The sequence below is a fragment of the Orcinus orca genome, chromosome 4 (assembly GCF_937001465.1).
Source record: "Orcinus orca chromosome 4, mOrcOrc1.1, whole genome shotgun sequence".
In the NCBI taxonomy this organism is placed as follows: domain Eukaryota; kingdom Metazoa; phylum Chordata; class Mammalia; order Artiodactyla; family Delphinidae; genus Orcinus; species Orcinus orca.
Genome location: NC_064562.1, coordinates 34,061,769 through 34,079,489, shown reverse-complemented (window position 1 = coordinate 34,079,489; position 17,721 = coordinate 34,061,769). Strand labels below are relative to the sequence as shown.

At 36.0% G+C, this 17,721-nt stretch overlaps 1 protein-coding gene across 9 annotated transcripts in view; it reads right to left on the bottom strand.

Moving 5' to 3' along the window:
• Positions 1-3,117: 3,117 nt before the first annotated feature.
• TRIM2 (tripartite motif containing 2) overlaps positions 3,118-17,721 on the bottom strand; it is a 171,925-nt gene continuing 157,321 nt past the window's right edge. For 8 of the 9 annotated variants that reach the window (XM_049709074.1, XM_049709075.1, XM_049709073.1 and 5 more), the window contains 2 exons: positions 13,051-13,191; positions 3,118-7,529 (listed from right to left, as the gene is read on the bottom strand). In XM_049709074.1, coding sequence (XP_049565031.1) covers positions 7,377-7,529; positions 13,051-13,191 — 294 coding nt within the window. In that variant the 3' untranslated portion in view covers positions 3,118-7,376. Of the gene's footprint in view, positions 7,530-13,050; positions 13,192-17,721 lie in introns of those variants that run through there. The other variant, XM_033403518.2, reaches the window with a different exon arrangement.

The window sequence follows — 17,721 nt, the reverse complement described above, 5'->3', positions numbered from 1 at the left end:
GGATCAGTGAGATGGAAGACAGAGTAGTGGATATCAATAAAGATGAATAGAAAAAAAGAATGGAAAGAAATGAGGACAGTTTAAGAGACTTCTGGGACAACATCAAGGTACTAACATTCACATTACAGGAGTCCCAGAAGAAGAGAGGAAGGGGCAGAGAACATATTTGAAGACATAATAGCTGAAAAATGCCCTAACTTGGGACAAGAAACAGACATCCAAGTCCAGGAAGCACAGAAAGTCCCAAAGAGGATCACACTAAGACACTTTGTAATTAAAATGAAAAGATAAAGAGAGAATATTAAAAGCAACAAGGGAAAAGCAACAAGCTACACACAAGGGAACTCCCATAAGGCTATCAGCTGACTTTTCAGCAGAAACTCTGCAGGCCAGGAGCGGCACAATATATTTAAAGTGATGAAATGGAAAAACCTACTACCAAGAGTAACTGCCAAGGCTCTCAATTCAGATTTGATGGAGAAATCAAAAGTTTTACCCACAAGCAAAAGCTAAAAGAGTTCAGCACCAGCAAACGAGCTTTACAAGAAATGTGAAAGAGACTTCTCTAAGCAAAAAAGGCCACAACTAGAAATATGACGATTATGAAAGGAAAAAGCTCATTGGTAAAGACAAACATACAGTAAAGGTAGTAAATCAACCATGTACAAAGCTGGCAGGGTTCAAAGACAAAAGCAGTAAAATCATCTATATCCAAATTACGCAGTTAAGGGATACACGAAACAAACAGATGTAAAATATGATGTCAGAAACAGTAATCATGAGGGGAGGAGAGTAAAAGCGTAGAGTTGTTAAATGTGTTTGAAATTAAGAGAGCTGCAACTTAAAATAATCATCTATCTATCTATTTATAGATTGCTATATATAAACCTCATGGTAACCACAAACCAAAAATCTATTATACATACACACACAAAAGAGAAAGAAATCCAAACTCTAAGTATAGTCATCAAATCTTAAGGGAAGAGAACAAAAGAAGAAGAAAGGAACAAAAAAGAACTACAAAAACATCCCCAAACCAATTAACAAAATGGCAATAAGGATTTACATACATGTCAACAATTACTTAAAGTGTAAATGGACTAAATGCTCTAATCAAAAGACATAGAGTGGGGACTTCCCTGGTGGCACAGTGGTTAAGAATCTGCCTTCCAATGCAGGGGTCACGGGTTCAATCCCTGGTCAGAGAACTAGATCCCACATTCGTGCCGCAACTAAGAGTTCATATGCCACAACTAAGGAGCCCGTGAGCCGCAACTAAGGAGCACGTGTGCCGCAACTAAGGAGTCTGCGAGCCACAACTAAGACCCGGTGCAACCAAAATAAATAAATTTTAAAAAAAAGATATAGAGTGGTTGAATGGATACAAAAACAAGACCTGTATATATGCTGCACACAAGAGACTCACTTCAGATCTAAAGACACACACAGATTGAAAGTGAGGGCATGGAAAAAGGTATTCCATGCAAATGTAGATCAAAAGCAAGCCAGAGTTGCATTACTAGTACCAGATAAAATAGACTTTTAAACAAAGACTGTTACAAGAGACAAAGAAGGATTGCATAATGATCAAAAGATCAATCCAAGAAGAAGATATAACAATTGTAAATATATATGCACCCAACATAGGACCACCTAAATACATAAAGCATACAGACATTAGGGAGAAACCGACAGTAAATAAGAGTAGGGGACTTTTCATATCTCACTTACATCAATGGGCAGATCATCCAGACAGAAAATAAATAAGGAAATACTGGCCTTAAATAACACATTAGACCAGATGGACTTACTAGATAAACATAGAACATTCCATCCAAAAGCAACAGAATACATCTCCTTTTCAAATACACATGGAATATTCTCCAGGACCGATGACATTCTGGCCAAAAAACAAGCCTCTGTAAATTGAAGAACATTGATATCATATCAAGCATCTTTTCTGACCACAATGCTATGAGACTAGAAACTGCAAGAAAAAAACTGTGGAGGTGGAGGCTAAATATGCTACTAAATGACCAACGGATCACTGAAGAAATCAAAGAAGAAATTTAAAAATACCTAGAGACAAATGAAAATGAAAACACAACAATCCAAAATCTATGGGATGCAACAAAAGCAGTTCTAAGAGGGAAGTTTATGGCATTACAAGCCCAGGACCAGATGGCTTCACAGGAGACTTCCACCAGACATTTAGAGAAGAGTTAACATCTATGCTTCTTAAACTATTCCAAAAAATTGCAGAGGGAGGAACACTTCTGAACTCATTTTACAAGGCCAGCAGCACCCTGATACCAAAAGAGGACAAAGGTATCACAAAAAAAGAAAATTACAGGCCAATATCACTGATGAACATAGATGCAAAAAACCTCAACAAAATATTCAATTCAAACTGAATTGAACAGTACATTAAGGGGATCATATACCATGATCAAGTGGGATTTATCCCAGGGATGCAAGGATGCTTCAGTGACAAAATTCAGCGTCCACTTATGATAAAAACTCCCAACAAAGTGGGTATAGGGGGATATACCTCAACATATTAAAGACTCTATATAATAAGCCCACAGCTAACAGTATACTCAACATACTCCACGATGAAAAGTTGAAAGCGTTTCTTCTAAGATCAGGAATAAGACAAGGATGCCCACGCTGATCACTTTTATTCAACATAGTATTGGAAGCCCTAGCCACAGCAATCAGAGGAGAAAAAGGAATAAAAGGAACCCAGATTGGAAAGAAGTAATTAAAACTGTCACTGTTTGCAGATGACATTATACTATACATAGAAAATCCTCAAGATGCCACCAAAATCTATTAGAACTAATTAATATTAGAATAAATTAATTCAGTAAATTTGCAGGGTACAAAATTAATATATAGAAATGTTGCATTTCTGTATATCAACAACAAATTATCAGAAAGAGAAATTACGAGAACAATCCCATTAACTAAACTTTTTCTCCCTAGTATAAACAGTTTGGTTGAGGTATTGATATCTTCCACATATTCTAGAACATACCTTCATTTATTCCTTCACTAAGAAAGAGGACAATAAATAGCTTAAATGTTTAAATAAATAAACATTCACCCTGGAAATGGAGAAAACAAACTTTATTATGATGATTTGAGATTTTGTGCATGGTAAAGGTATACACATGAATCTTGTTTCTCCTATGTTTCAAGACAGAATTAATTTAAAGATTTATTGTAGACTAAAGCATCCAAAATACTGTGGTACATAGGTAGCTATGAACATACAAACACTTTGATGCACAGCATTCATTCTTTTCTTCAAATAGGCAGTCAGCATTTTGATTCATAAAGGAACAAATGATGAGAATATATCAGTATCAATGTCAGAGAGCGCAAGACTTAAGTGTTCTATACACAAAACATATGAAACAGACCTATAAAGGTGGAATGTACAAAATTTAAAAAGAAAACAAAGCAAGTGAAAGCCCCTCATACTCATACATAGGATTGAAAGGCTATAGAATTGAGAATAATATAAAGAATTCTAAGAATACACTCTGTTCATGACAGAACATTCCCATGTCATAAAGCAAAAACATTGAGTTTAAGGCTGTGTTGCTTTCAAAAGTTACTGGAAGTGCTGTACATTCACTGGAACAACATAGCCAATTTATTCATGTTTTAGAATATTAATAGCTTTCATACATTCTCCACAAACAGACCACACAATCACTGCCACACAATTCATCTTCAGAAAGTTTAAGATTAACATCATGATTTGTGGCTTACTGTCATTTAAAACAAAAAAAAATTATTTATTTATACCAAATTTTTGATGGGCACTTCGTTTCCTTTATGGCAATGCTAGATTCCTAGTTATCAAAAATATTAAAATAATTTTAAAGTTTAAAACCCTGCAACATTTACAGAATGCAACAGTATTACGACTTTTGATTTTAAGCAAAATTAGACAATGTTTGCAGCAAATAACTTCAATTTTATCCTACCTTGAAATGTCTTATTTTTAAATTATACTAAAAATATTCCTCCTTTTTCAGAAGCTGGTGAATAGGGAGGATAAGATAGAGTCCAAATGTACATAAAGATTTTTCCCATCTGAAGTAATCTGCAGATTACCTGATGCTTATTTGCTATTTTCTCCAATTAACTCAATAGGTATTACCAAAGCATTTATGTGAACCCTTCAGTGTTAAGGATCCATAGACACTTGCTAGCGTACTGCTTTCCCAGTTAACTCTGTTAGGACATACCTTGTATATTTAGTAGTAGAATCAAGTGTGTTCTAGTTGCATGGATCTCTTAGTATTTATTTGCTTCAAATCTAGTCAAAGAGTAAATTAAAAGAAGGAAACTTGGGGACTTTAGTTCCTAGAGATTAAAGTTTGATCAAGATACTAAGAACCATTTTTTTAAAAATGGCTAACAGTCATAAAGGCTTTTTATTCATGTGTTTCTAGGTGGTGAAGCGACTCTCCACTCACCTCCCTGTGTCCAGCAGGGGAGGTCTGTGTCAGAGATACAGTTACTAATATCTATAAGCGGGGAGGGAAGGCATTGTCACCTACCTTTACATTCTAACTGGCAACATTTTGCCATAAGTGCCCAGGGGAAATCTGAATGGGTAATTTTTCAGTGCTACTTATCATGAATGTATGACAGGTTCTGTACACTTGACAAAGAGAAATCAAACAGTAATGGTAGCCCAGAAAAAAAGTCACTTATTTTACTATCCTTCTCAGTTTACTAGAAACCATTTTTCAAAGAATGTGACAAAGTTTCATTTAAATCTTGTCTATTCGTATCTTATCAGCAGCACTTTTCCCTCTAAAATATGCTTACTAATACAGTAAATGCACATATGTATCCAAATTTGAAATGTTATCTATACTTTAACATATATGATTACACATATTTGGGGGATATATAGTGTTTCCTGGAGTGCCCATAGCATGTGTTTTAGTAACAGACCGTGGAACAGGTCTGAATCAAAGTATCTCTTCTTTCATTCCAGTTTCATTCCAATATTGACATGTAAAAAAATTAGCTTTGTATTCAATCTACTATCGAGATATCCAGTCTCATATGGTATGATGGTTGGTTAATTTCTAAATTCACAAGTATAATTTAAATGTGCAAAAAAACCTCTTTAAGTAAACTAGTCTTAAGATCAATGGCCTATGACAGAATCTACATAGAAAGCCATTTTTACTTGTGAAAAGAAACTGAAATTCATTTAACCAATTTAAAAAGTTTCCTTTTAAACATTCCAGAAGTTATCAAGGGTCTAGCTTATCTTTTATGCAGAATGTTAATAAACGGTAAAATGAAATTCCGTCACTAGAGTGTAAGCTCCAAGGGGGCAGGGATTTTTGTCTGTTTTATCCATTACTTTATCCCCAGTGCCTAGAATAGCCTCTGGCACCCAGTAAGCGCTCATTAAATATGAATGTTTAAATTCAAAGACTTATTTCACTGACATTAGGAAACAGTGTCTTAGTTTAACATTCTAAAAATGTCATTGATTTATTTAACTTTATCATGGACAGTCTCAAATATTTTGAAAATTCTACCTAACTAAAAAAATACTAAACCTAAATGTAAATCTTCCTGAAAAAATTTTTTTTCAGAGGTTGATTTGGGCATAATAAATTTGATAGATAATTGGAAGATTTCCCTTCTAAATTTAAAAAAGTCCTATATAAGAGAATGGCTGAATTATAAATTAATAAGCAAGAAACATCACATTCATATAGTTATACGTGTGGGAAATGTTTTCTTATAGTACAGTTCTAAGGTGCTTTCAGTGAAAAAGGTCCCAAAGTCCTTATTGGAAATGCCAAACATGACATCCTGTTTGGTAGAACTGAGTAGAAAATTAAACAGTGGAAATAGACCACATCTTATTTTACAGTATTAGATTGACTAAATTATTCTTAACATTTTTCAAAATGAATTTATACTTAAAGTTAAATGTAACTCAAGTTGAACTTTTTTTTCTTTTGACCTGTTTTTTGTTTTGTTTTTGAAAGCACAGAAGGCCATTTTCTGACTAAAAGTCAGCCAATACAAGCATTCCTGGAAAATGGCAAAAATTACATCTGCTTTAGGGCTTGCTCTACTAGGACGGCTTTAAACTGTGCAGTTAAGGAATGTGCTGAAGATGCTTCTGTCTTTCAGAGTGCTGCCTATTTCAATACACCAAAGATTCAGCTATATATATCTATATATGATACATTCTACCCTACCCTAATCATGTATATATAGTCCTTTAATGCCTCTACTAGTCATTAGACAATGATAAATAACCATAACATGCCCTTACCTGTAATGCTTTTGAGATAACACAACTTTGGTAACACTTGTTTCTAAAAGGAAACCATTGATCAATCACATGCCTTTGGTTGACACCATCAGTCCTCCAAAGGGCTGCTTATGGCTCTCTGTCCTAGGATACTGGTGTCCTACTACATGTGCTGACATTTTGCAGGAGGTAAAGCTTTCGCATTCGTGAAGTGGAAAAGGAGAGACACATGTGAGAACGTGGCACAGAAAATGTGACTGACTTTTTCTTGATTACATTCCAGTGCATTAATCTGGAGTTAATGGGGCTGGTGTAATATGCTTTTCAAAGTATTAGGAATTTCAGGATTCCCTGAAAATGAACTTTGTTTTTTGATACAGGGTGAGCAGGAGAGATGAAAAGAACACATGAAGAAGATCTTTGCTCTAACTCAGAAAGGATGGGAAATTTGCATTGATTTTTTTAAGTGCTAAACTCAAGACGCTCGCTAATCCCAGCTGGGAGGATTTTGCAAGACAGTTTCCATTTTTCCCGAAGTAATTTATATGTAGCTACTAATAACCAAAAAAATGTCATAAGGGTAATACCTACTGTAAAAGTGAGGTTAGAAGATCCCCTGGGTCTTGTGACCGAGGTTAAATAAAGTATATAACTATAACAGATTTCGTTTTTGTTTTGTTTTTGGAAGCTCTGCGCAAAAGCTACCACTCACAGGATTAACAAATACCTTTACATATTCTAGTTGCTTTTTAATGCTTATTTGATTTGCAAAATTAGTTTAGCTACATAAATCCCTGTCCTATAAGCCATAGTTCACAGGTGTAAAACTCTGCAGTTTTTATAGATTCAGTAGAAGAGATTTTTTTTTCAACCCTAAATGTGGATTATGGAAATCAGATATGCAGTTTTTAAGGAAATCGTTACATTCAGAAATAACCTTGGAAAGTTCACCGATGATTCCTTCTAGCATGAAAAGTCTAGTATAATCTGGTCCTGCGTTGAGAAATCCATTCCAGTTTATGTGTAAGATCTTTGTAAGGGGTTGTCCAGTTGCCCACTGTTACTGCAAGTACCGATACACCTTGAAACAGTGGTTTCCAGAGTCTGCAACCACCACGTGGCCGTCTGAAGTTAGGGCCAGGCCTTGGGGGCCATAGAGTGGGTCAGCAGATGTGTTAATGTAGGACAAAAACGATCCACTTCCATCAAAAACCTGTAAATATAAAGTCAGAGTGTAATAGGAAAAGTTACAGTAATACAATGAAATAGGGGTTAGAAAACCCTTAATGCTAAGGTTTTTAGTATAGAAGCATGTGTGCAACGCCCCAGGTTTGTTCAGGTCACTATCACAGAAAACCCCTCCCTCCACTTACCTTGCTCTCCCTCCCCTCACTCTCTATGCCCCACAGTCACTGACAAGGAATGTGCCACTGGCCATAGGGTCTCACTTATACTCTTACAGTGGCCACATGTGAGGGGAATGGCCCTGGATGCTGCCTGAAAAATAAAAGATCCTTATTTCTCACTCTAAGCTTATTCCCAATCATAAGAGAGAAAAATCAGCAACTAGGCCACAGAAGAATGTCCTGAGTCACAATGTGCAACGAGAAAACAGAAATTACTTTTTTCCTTTTCAGAAAAGAGTAAGTTATACGAAGTCAATGGTTCGACAAGTACATTTAGATAGAAAGTGGTCTTTTTGGGTCTGTAAGCTTCTGCTATGAGGAAATAAGAGGAACACTCCTCCTTCCCAGGCCCAGGCTGGTTTCTTTCAACCATTCTGGTTGGCCCGTAGGGTGTTTCAAAAGGCAGGTGTGATGAGGGCCACAATATAAACAGCTTAGCATCTGTGGTCCTACACAGAACTGCTTTGTGAACTTCGTTTCCTGTCTGCTTCTGGCTTCCCATCAGATATAGACGCCTCTTCCAAATGTAGAGTTCCACTGGGATAATTAAGCAAGATAAATATACTAGAGAAATTAAAGCATACAGTGTTACATTTAAAGTCTCAACCCTTTTCCTGAGAAGTGGATACATATATCAGGTTCAACTGCTCAGCTGCTGTCCTCACAGTAACATCAGAATGCTCCTAGATTTACCCAGAGCACCCTGTGGTCTCAGGTGCACTGCACAGACCCACACAGGCGAGGATGAATTGCCCTGTCTGTAAATGCATGTTTAGATACATGCAGGTGACTACACAAGAGACATGGGAGAAAAGAAAAGTCTTTCTTCAGTGAGGACTGAAAAGCTTTGCTCTTAATTTAGAGGAAAATCAAAATTTTGTGTCACAGTCCCCTCTGGTAGTCTGACAAAGACTATAGAGCCCATCTCAAAATAGTGTTTTAATAGTTTTTTTTTCCAGAATGTAGCCAGTTTTATTATTATTTATATCCAATCAAAATGCCAAATGCCATTCAAGATACCATTATTCCTAAACCATGGAAACATATTTGAATTAATTATTGTTACTCTCTTTTTTGGTTCACTTTTTATTTTGAAATAGTTATAGATTCATAAGAAAGTTGCAAAGATAGTAGAGAGAGAGTCTGCGTACCCTCCATCCAGTTTCTCCCAATGGTTACATCTTCTATACCTGTAGTACAATATTAAACCCAGCAAACTGACATTGGAATGTGTGTGTATAGTTGTACATTTTATCACAAGTATAGATTAACGTAGCCACTGCAACCAACATACAGAACTATTCCATCATCACGAAGATCTGCCTCATGCTGCCTCTTTATAGTCACACCCACTTCCCTTCTCCCAACATCTCTGACTCTTGCCAGCCACTATCTGTTTTCCTTCTCTATAATTCTGTCATTTTGAGAATGTTACCTAAATGCAATCATACAGCATGTGATCTTTTGAAAGTGGCTGTTTTTCACTCAACATGATGCCCTTGACATGCATCTAAGTTGTTGAGGGTGTCATCACTCTGTTCCTTTTAACTGCTGAGTATTATTCCACAGTGTGGATATACCAGTTTGTTTGGCCATTAACCTACTGAAAGACATCTTGGTTGTTTTCAGTTTTTGGCTATAACAAATAAAGTTTCTATGAACAACAATGCAGAGGTTTTTCTGTGGACCTAAGTTCTCATTTCTCTGGGATAAATACCCAGGAGTGCAATTACTGAGTTGTATGGTAAGTGTACACTTAATTTTTTAAGAACCTGCCAAACTATTTTCAAGGCTGACTGTCATTTTACATTCACACTAGCAATGTATGAGAAATCTAATTTTTCTGCATGCTCACCAGCATTTGGTATCATCAGTATTTTTAATTTTAGCTATTCTAATAAGTGTGTAGTAGTATCTCATCATGGTCTTAATTTGCACTTCCCTAATGTCTTTTCATGTTTATAACCTCTTCAGTGCAACTTCTCTTCATGTCTTTTGCCCATTTTCTAATTGGACTGTTTGGTTCTTTTATGTCGAATTCTGAAAATCATTATATATTCCAGGTATAAGTCCTCTGTCAGATAGTGTGGTTTATAAATATTTTCTCCCCGTTTGTTGCTTATCTTTTTGTCCTCTTAACAGAGTCTTTCATTGAACAAAAGTTTTTAATTTTGATAAAGTCCAGTTTATTGATTTTGGTTTTTTATGGATCATACTCTCAGTATCATGTCTAACAATTCTTTAGCAAGCCATATGTCCCAAAGATTTTCTCTTAGAACCTTCTAAAAGTTTTATAGTTTTACACTTTTCATTTAAATCTATAATCTTTTTTGAGTTAACTTTTACATAAGATGAGGTTCATTTTCTTTCCTTTATGGAGATCTTAATTGTTCTAGCACCTTTTGTTGAAAAGGTTACCATTCCTCCATTAAATTGCAAAATTTTGTACCTTTGTCAAAAAGTCAGTTGGCTGCACACGTGTGGGTCTATTTCTGGATTCTCTATGCTGTTCCCTTGACCTATGTGCCTATCCCTCCATTAATACCACACAGTCTTGATTACTGCAGCTATAGAATAGCTATATAACAAGTCATGAACTCAGGTAGAGGGATTCCTCTCTCTTCTTTTTCAAAATTGTTTTAACTATTCTAGTCCCTTTACTTTTCCACATACATTTTAAAATAATCTTGTCTATATCTACAAGAATTCCTGCTGGGATTCTGTGTTAAACCTGTATGTCAGTTTGGGGAGAACAGGCTTTTTTCTTGAGCCTTGCAATCCATGAATACAGTATGTCTCTCCACTTATTTAGATCTTCTTTTCTTTTTTACACTAGCATGTAAGCTTTCAGATACACATACTAGACATGCTTTGTTATTATATCTAGATATTTCCATTTTTTCAGCAATTTTAAGTGGTATTGTATTTAAAATTTTGGTGTCCACGTATTTGTTGCTACTATATAGAAATACAATTGAGTTTTATATGCTGATCTTGTATCCTGTGACCTTGCTGAACTCTCTTATTAGTTCTAAGAACTGTTCTGTAGATTCCTTGATATGTTTTTATGTAAACAGTCATGTTCTCTCCAAACAGGGATAGTTTCTTTCTTTCTTTCTAATTTGTAATCTTCTTATTTCCCTTTCTTTCCTTATTGTATTGGTTGGAACTTCCAGCACTAATGTTGAATAAGAATGGCGAGAGCAAACATCCTTGCCTTGTTTCTGATCTTAGAGGAAAAGTTTTCATTCTTTCACCATTAAGTATGGTGTTAGCAGTAGGTTTTCACAGACATTCTTTATCAAATTGAGAAAGTTCCTGTATATTCCTAGTTTTCTGAGATTTAAAAATCATGAATAGGTATTGAATCTTACCAAATGCTTTTTTCTGCATGAATTGATATGATCATATTATTTTTATTCCTTGGCCTTTTAATGGGGTGGATTACATTGATTTTTTAAAAATTCTCCCTTTATTACATTGATTTTTAAATACTGAATCAGCCTTGCGTTCTTGGAAAAAAACCCACTTGGCCGTGGAAAGATTTTCACATATTGTTGAATTCTATTTCCTAACATTTTAAGGAATATTAAAATATTCCTCATCTATAATCATGAGGAATATGGTCTGTACTTTTCTTTTTTGTACTGTCTTAGTCTGATTTTGGTATCATGGTATCAGAAGCTCAGTTGGAAAGTGAACTGTAAAGTGTTCCCTTGTCTTCTATTTTCTAGAAGAAACTGAACTGGTGCTAACTCTTCTTTAAATATTTGGTAGAATTCTCCAGTGAAACTTTCTGAGTCTGGAGATTTCATTTGGGGGAGTTTTTAAATTATGAACTAAATTTCCTTAATAGCTGTAGAGCTATTCAATTTATTTACTTTATATTGGGTGCGTTGAGGTGTTTGTACTTTTTGAGAAATCGGTCCATTTCATCTAAGTTGCCAAACTGATGCGTGTAGAGTTGTTCGCAGAATTCCTTACTATTCTTTTGATGTCTGCAGGGTCTGTAGTGATACTAGCATTTTCTGTCTTTTTTTCTTTGTCGGTCTTGCTAGAGGTTTGTCAGCTTTACTAATCTTTTCAAAGAATAACTGTTTCATTGATCTCCTCTTGAATGTAAATGATTTCTGATACTATCTTCACTATTTCCTCCCTTCAGCTTGCTTTCAGTTTTTGCTCTTCTCCTAGCTTCTTGAGGTGGGAAATTGGGTTCTTGATTAAAGACATATTCTCTTTTCTAATGTAAGCATTCAGTGTTATTAGTTTCCCTTGCAGGTAGAATGGTGGTTACCAGAGGGTAGGGAGTGGGGAGAAATTGGTCAAAGTGTACAAACGTCCAGTTAGAAGATGAATACATCCCAGGCATCTAATGCGCAGGGTGCTGATTATAGTTATAATACTGTGTTATGTACTGGAAAGTTGCTAAGAGAGTACATGTGTTCTTACCACAAAAAAAGAAATGGTAATTATGTGATGTGATTTTGAAATATGTAAGTGTGTCAAATCAACATGCTGTATACCTTAAACTTACACAGTGTTCTATGTCAATTACATCTCAATAGAGCTGGGGGAAAAGAATTCCCTCTCGGCAATGTTTTAGCTGCATTCCACAAACTCTGATATGCAATATTTGCATTTTCATTCACTCCAATATATTTTTAAATTTTCCTTGAGACGTCCTCTTTGACTCATGGGTTATTTAGCAAAATAATGTTTTTAAATGCATAGGACAAAATACATGGGATTATAAAGGAAAACAATTATATTAAAATAGAGTCATCAAAGTGCTACAGAACTGTGATATAGTAATATGGGTGTTTTTTAAATTAACACATTAAATAACAAGGAACAACGATAGGTGTAATGATGACTGTAATTTTTAAGTAGTGATCAGTATAAATGATAATTCGAGACGTCTACGATTGTAATACGAAAATTTCTGTAATTTCTCTTGGTGACAAAGTTATAGGTATCACTATAAGTACTGTGATTATTGCCTATATTCATAATTAAAGGAAATTATAATTTTCAGTTAGAAGTTAGTCAAACTAATGATGTAATATTTTTGTTCAGTGGATCTCTTAAATTCTAGCTACAAATGCTTTTGGGGTGTGTGGGATACACGCTAAGAATCCCTGATTTAGAGGGTTTCACTCTGGTAATATGTTGACTTTTTTCTATTCCACCTTCTTTAGCTTGATTATTTACAGTCTAATTACCTAATCAATGAACAAATGGAAAACATTCCAGTCTGGGGTACAGACGATTCTCCACTTTCAACAAACACCAATCACTGTAAACAAATAAATCCGTATTTTAACCTACCTGGATCCTGCTGTTTCCCCAGTCTGCTACAATGATGTTTCCATTTGAATCCACTGCTACACCCGTTGGAGCATTAAACTGCCCATTTCCTTCTCCATTTGAGCCAAACTTCAACATGAATTCTCCTTCCTGATTAAACACCTGTATGAAATATTTTAAGATTATTTTATTTTAAATTAAAATAGTTAAGCAAACATTATGGCTTTTAAAAATATCTGAGCAGGTTATTTAAGACATTCTTTAAAAAGAGGGGGGAAGTCTATAAGCTAGACTTCCATTCACTTGTGGTTCCCCAATTTACTGTCTAAATCTGATTTAGCATTTGTTAACCACTTCTTTTTCTAGCTTATATCTGGTTATATTACTATGTGAAAAGACTTTTGTTATAAATTATAAAATATATAAAAACATAAGCTAATACGAGTAAGTAGAGCTGTAATTTCCAACATTATTCTTTCTGCATTTAAATAAACAGCTAATTTCAAGAACAGGCATTGTATTTCTAACAGGATGGATGATCACTCAAAGTTGAATCAGAAAGTAAGAGCTTTTTGTTAAGCCAGATACTCAGAATTTACTACCATTTTACTAAGTCAACATAACAAGAAAGGGTGGTAGGCTGGACCACACATTTATAATAAGGAAAATTCATCGAATGAGTGAGTGCGTGTGTGTGTGTGTGTATGTGTGTGTGATGGCAGCAGGTGAGGAATAAGAAAAGGACTTTTTAAAATAGATTTTCTCAGAATATATTTTAGTTAGAATAGAGAGTTTACACAACCCTAAGGCTTTGATGAATAGAGCCCATGAGAGAGGGAGGCTGACAGAAGTCGGGGCTAAACAGAACTCTTAAGAACTCTCAAATTCTCTAATATCTGATATGGTCAAGCACTGGGCTGTTGTGCTTAATTAAATATTCTTATTAATAGAGTGTTACTGTATATGTATCAACTGCAGATTACTCAGATTACTAATCTTGAGAGAATTAAAATTTTAACATGTGTTTAATGATAACACTATAGTAAGCATGATTTTATCTTGATGATTCTGGTGATACTTTGAAACGTCTTCGGGAATTATTTTAAGCTTCCATTATCATGCAACACGTGTAGAAGTACTCATTAACGAATCAGAAAGTGTTACATACAAGGCACCCATGAGGGTAAGGTTCCTAAAATATGGACCTGAGAGAGGTCTCTATGTCTGAGCACAGATCTAATCTGAAGATGATCTCAGGACCTTTTAGAGATTCTCCTATTACCATCTCTGTGGTTATAAAAGATTAAAATGATGCTATTTGTTTTAGTTTCTTTTTTTGTCTTTTTGTTTTTGGTTTTTGGGTTTTTTTCTGCCGCACCACACAGCACGCGGGAGCTTAGTTCCCTGACCGGGGATCGAACCCACATGCCCTGCAGCAGAAGCATGGAGTCTTAACCACTGGACCACCAGGGAAGTCCCTCTTTTAGTTTCTTATGATGGGAAAGTGAGACATTTCCATCTCTAAAGCCTAAACATTCTTTAAGGTAAAAAAATGTCATGACCACTTCCTGAATTAATTACATACGTGCCAAGTAAGTAAGCTACCTCTTTGGTTCTTTGGAAAGGACAGAGATAGGAACCAGCTTTTCCTAAAATATCATTTAAAATCTTTCCTGACTCTTTTTATCTCCTTCACATAAACATTCTACTTTTAAAGACCAAAAGGAGTGTTTGTATGCTGGCGAGGACACGACTGATTATTCTCTGATCTTTCCCTTATTAAGTTGTACAGGGGAGGGAATTGGAATTAATATATACACACTATTATAAATAAAATAGACAATCGGCAAGGACCTACTCAATAGCACAGGGAACTCTACTCAATATTCTGTAATAACCTAAGTGGGAAAAGAATCTGAGAAAGAATATATATATATATATATACATACATGTATAACAAAATCAGTTTGTTGTATACCTGAAAACTAACACAACGTTGTAAATCAAACTGTACTCCAATACAAAAATGAAAAAAGAAGTTGTACAAATAACTTTTTTGTTTGTTTGTGTTTATCTTTCTGAGTTAGTATGTTTTCCTTGGCATAATTCAAACAGCTTACGTGCTTCTGCTCCATTTTGAAATAATGGAGAAAGCCAAATTTAGTCTTAACTGTTTTGCAATGAGAAAAAGGTATAAAGTGAAGGTAGCTGAAGAACTAACTAGCCCACTCATTAGCCCTGACCTATAGGTCTGGTTTTTACATTTACCAACATAGAAGTGACTTGAATACTAGAAATCTTGTTAACTGCCCTGTGTTATATAGGAAACAAAAGCCCAACTAGTCCATAAGAGCTATATGGCAACAACTGTCAAAGAGAAGAGAAAAAACAAAATGACTGGGTTTTTTTCCCTCTAAATAAGAGGAAAATTGAGTTTAAATAACTAAACTCCTCTACAGTAATGAAAACTTAAAGTGTTTTCATAATCTTAATCATGATGTCACATATTTTCTATTTTTCCCATCTAAAAATGTTATTCCATTATTTATAAATTATTCAGATGAAAACATATTAAGAGGCAGAAGTATGAGATGAAATCTTTTTTATAGCTTTGCTTTTTGATAACAAATTTTTATAGCAAGTTTTTATAAGTCGGACGATTATCCTTTTCTGATTTCAAAATTCTGCTCACCTCAATACCACCTCCACTTGGAAGTCTTCCCTGACGCTCTTAGCAATGGACATGTACTTTCTTCTGGATACCTATAGAACTTTATATGTACCTATTTTTTAAAAGTCATTCATTGCTCCTGCCTTGCATTCTGGTCACTCACATGTTTTATTTCCTCCTCTAGCACCCGTCAGGGCTGGTAAACAGGAGCCCTCCCACATACCAACACTAGGTGGTTCAGAGAGCTGCCTGGGGCACTGGGACGGGGAAGGCTCTGAGCCCACAGGTGTGCTTAGTAGAAAAGAGCAACCTGATTAACATCACTGTCTTCTGGTGGGGGTAGGCAGCACCTATGCCAGGCTTTGCTGGCCTTTGACACTGTTAAGATCTATATGCATTTTCTTCTCATTGAATGTGCTACAGTTAAATGAAGGATTCCTCTATAAAGAGAGTGAAGGGCAGGAAGCATAATAATAGCCAAGTTATCCTTCTATAGTTATGTTCATCACACAGGACTGTTACAGCCCCCTGGGAGGACCGTCACAAGTGCAGGCCCTGTTGCCTCTTTGCTCTCTGTTTCTCTCCTCCTCCAAAGATTTTCCCACTGTCCTCTTCCTTTTACCAAGGCTGGGCATTGAGAGAGGCGGGGAGATGAGAATGGAGCCCCACCACTATGGTAGCAACTCTGGTGAGACTACATGGCAGGAAGCAGCCTTACAAGTAAGCAGCAGTGGGCACCATTTCCCCTCATCCTGCCCCATCACCATGGCCCACTGTGCTCTCCTCTTTGCACAGGGACTTAACACCCATCTCAAAAGCTCAAGGCCTTCCCATTTACTCAGGTTAAAAGTACCTTCTTCCAGGAAGAGATGGGGAAACGAAGCAGTGAAGAGAGAATACCTTAGGGTGTTAAAATCCTATCCCCATCTAGATATTCTAGCTGTCAACAATGGCAAATTGTTTTTAAAGTTTTGTTGCTCAGTGGTTGTCTCTAAGTGCAAACTTTAGTCATTGGCCTACCACCTGTGCTGTTTTCTTATCCTCCCTCACATTTGAGATGCCTCACTTTAAAAAATTTAAATGAATTTCCTTACAAGGAAAACTTTATATCACTTCTATAAGTGCAAACCAGTATGACTTGATGTAAACAGAAGGTAACTCTAAAAATATATACACAACACTTAAAAGAAAAATGTCTGCCAGTGCACTGCCCAGGACCACCTGGCCTCCCCTTCAATGGAACACACATCACACTTTGAGAAGCTTGGTCTAGAATGTCATTAAACATTTTCTCTTTTCGGTAAGTGAGACATTGGTTTTCAATCACTTTAGTATTTCCTGGTTTGCTCATAATAAAGGTCAAATCTCTCTTCTCTCCTCTACCTAGTAAGAAAGATGTACTACACTATTTGGGAGAGGGGGTGGGCGTTGTTTTCTCAGGAACACCAAGTGTGTGAAAGGATTCTAAGATGTATGAAATACACTACATGAATGCATGCCAGGGCTATTTCCCTCCCCAAATCTGTTGCTGTAGCAGAGTTCTGATATCTAATTTTGTTTGAAAGGTCTTATAATGCAGAAAATTGAAGAAAGTGATCCATTTTAATTTACCGAATAGCCACGAAACGTTAAGCTTCAGAAAGTTCTGCCTCTCTAAGCTCAAGCAATTGCTTTTTTTTTTTTTTTTGGCAGTACACGGGCCTCTCACTGTTGTGGACTCTCCTGTTGTGGAGCACTGGCTCCGGACGTGCAGGCTCAGCGGCCATGGCTCACGGGCTCAGCCGCTCCGCGGCATGTGGGATCTTCCCAGACCGGGGCACGAACCCGTGTCCCCTGTATCGGCAGGCGGACTCTCAACCACTGCGCCACCAGGAAAGCCCCCAAGCAACTGCTTTTTTGAATTTCATTTTCAAGTTATCTCCATTTACACCAGTTTCAAATTAAAAAACTTATTGCCACCATATTTTGTTCACTTTTCTGACTCTCCAAAGTCTGTATGTCCAAATTAAAACCCGCATCTT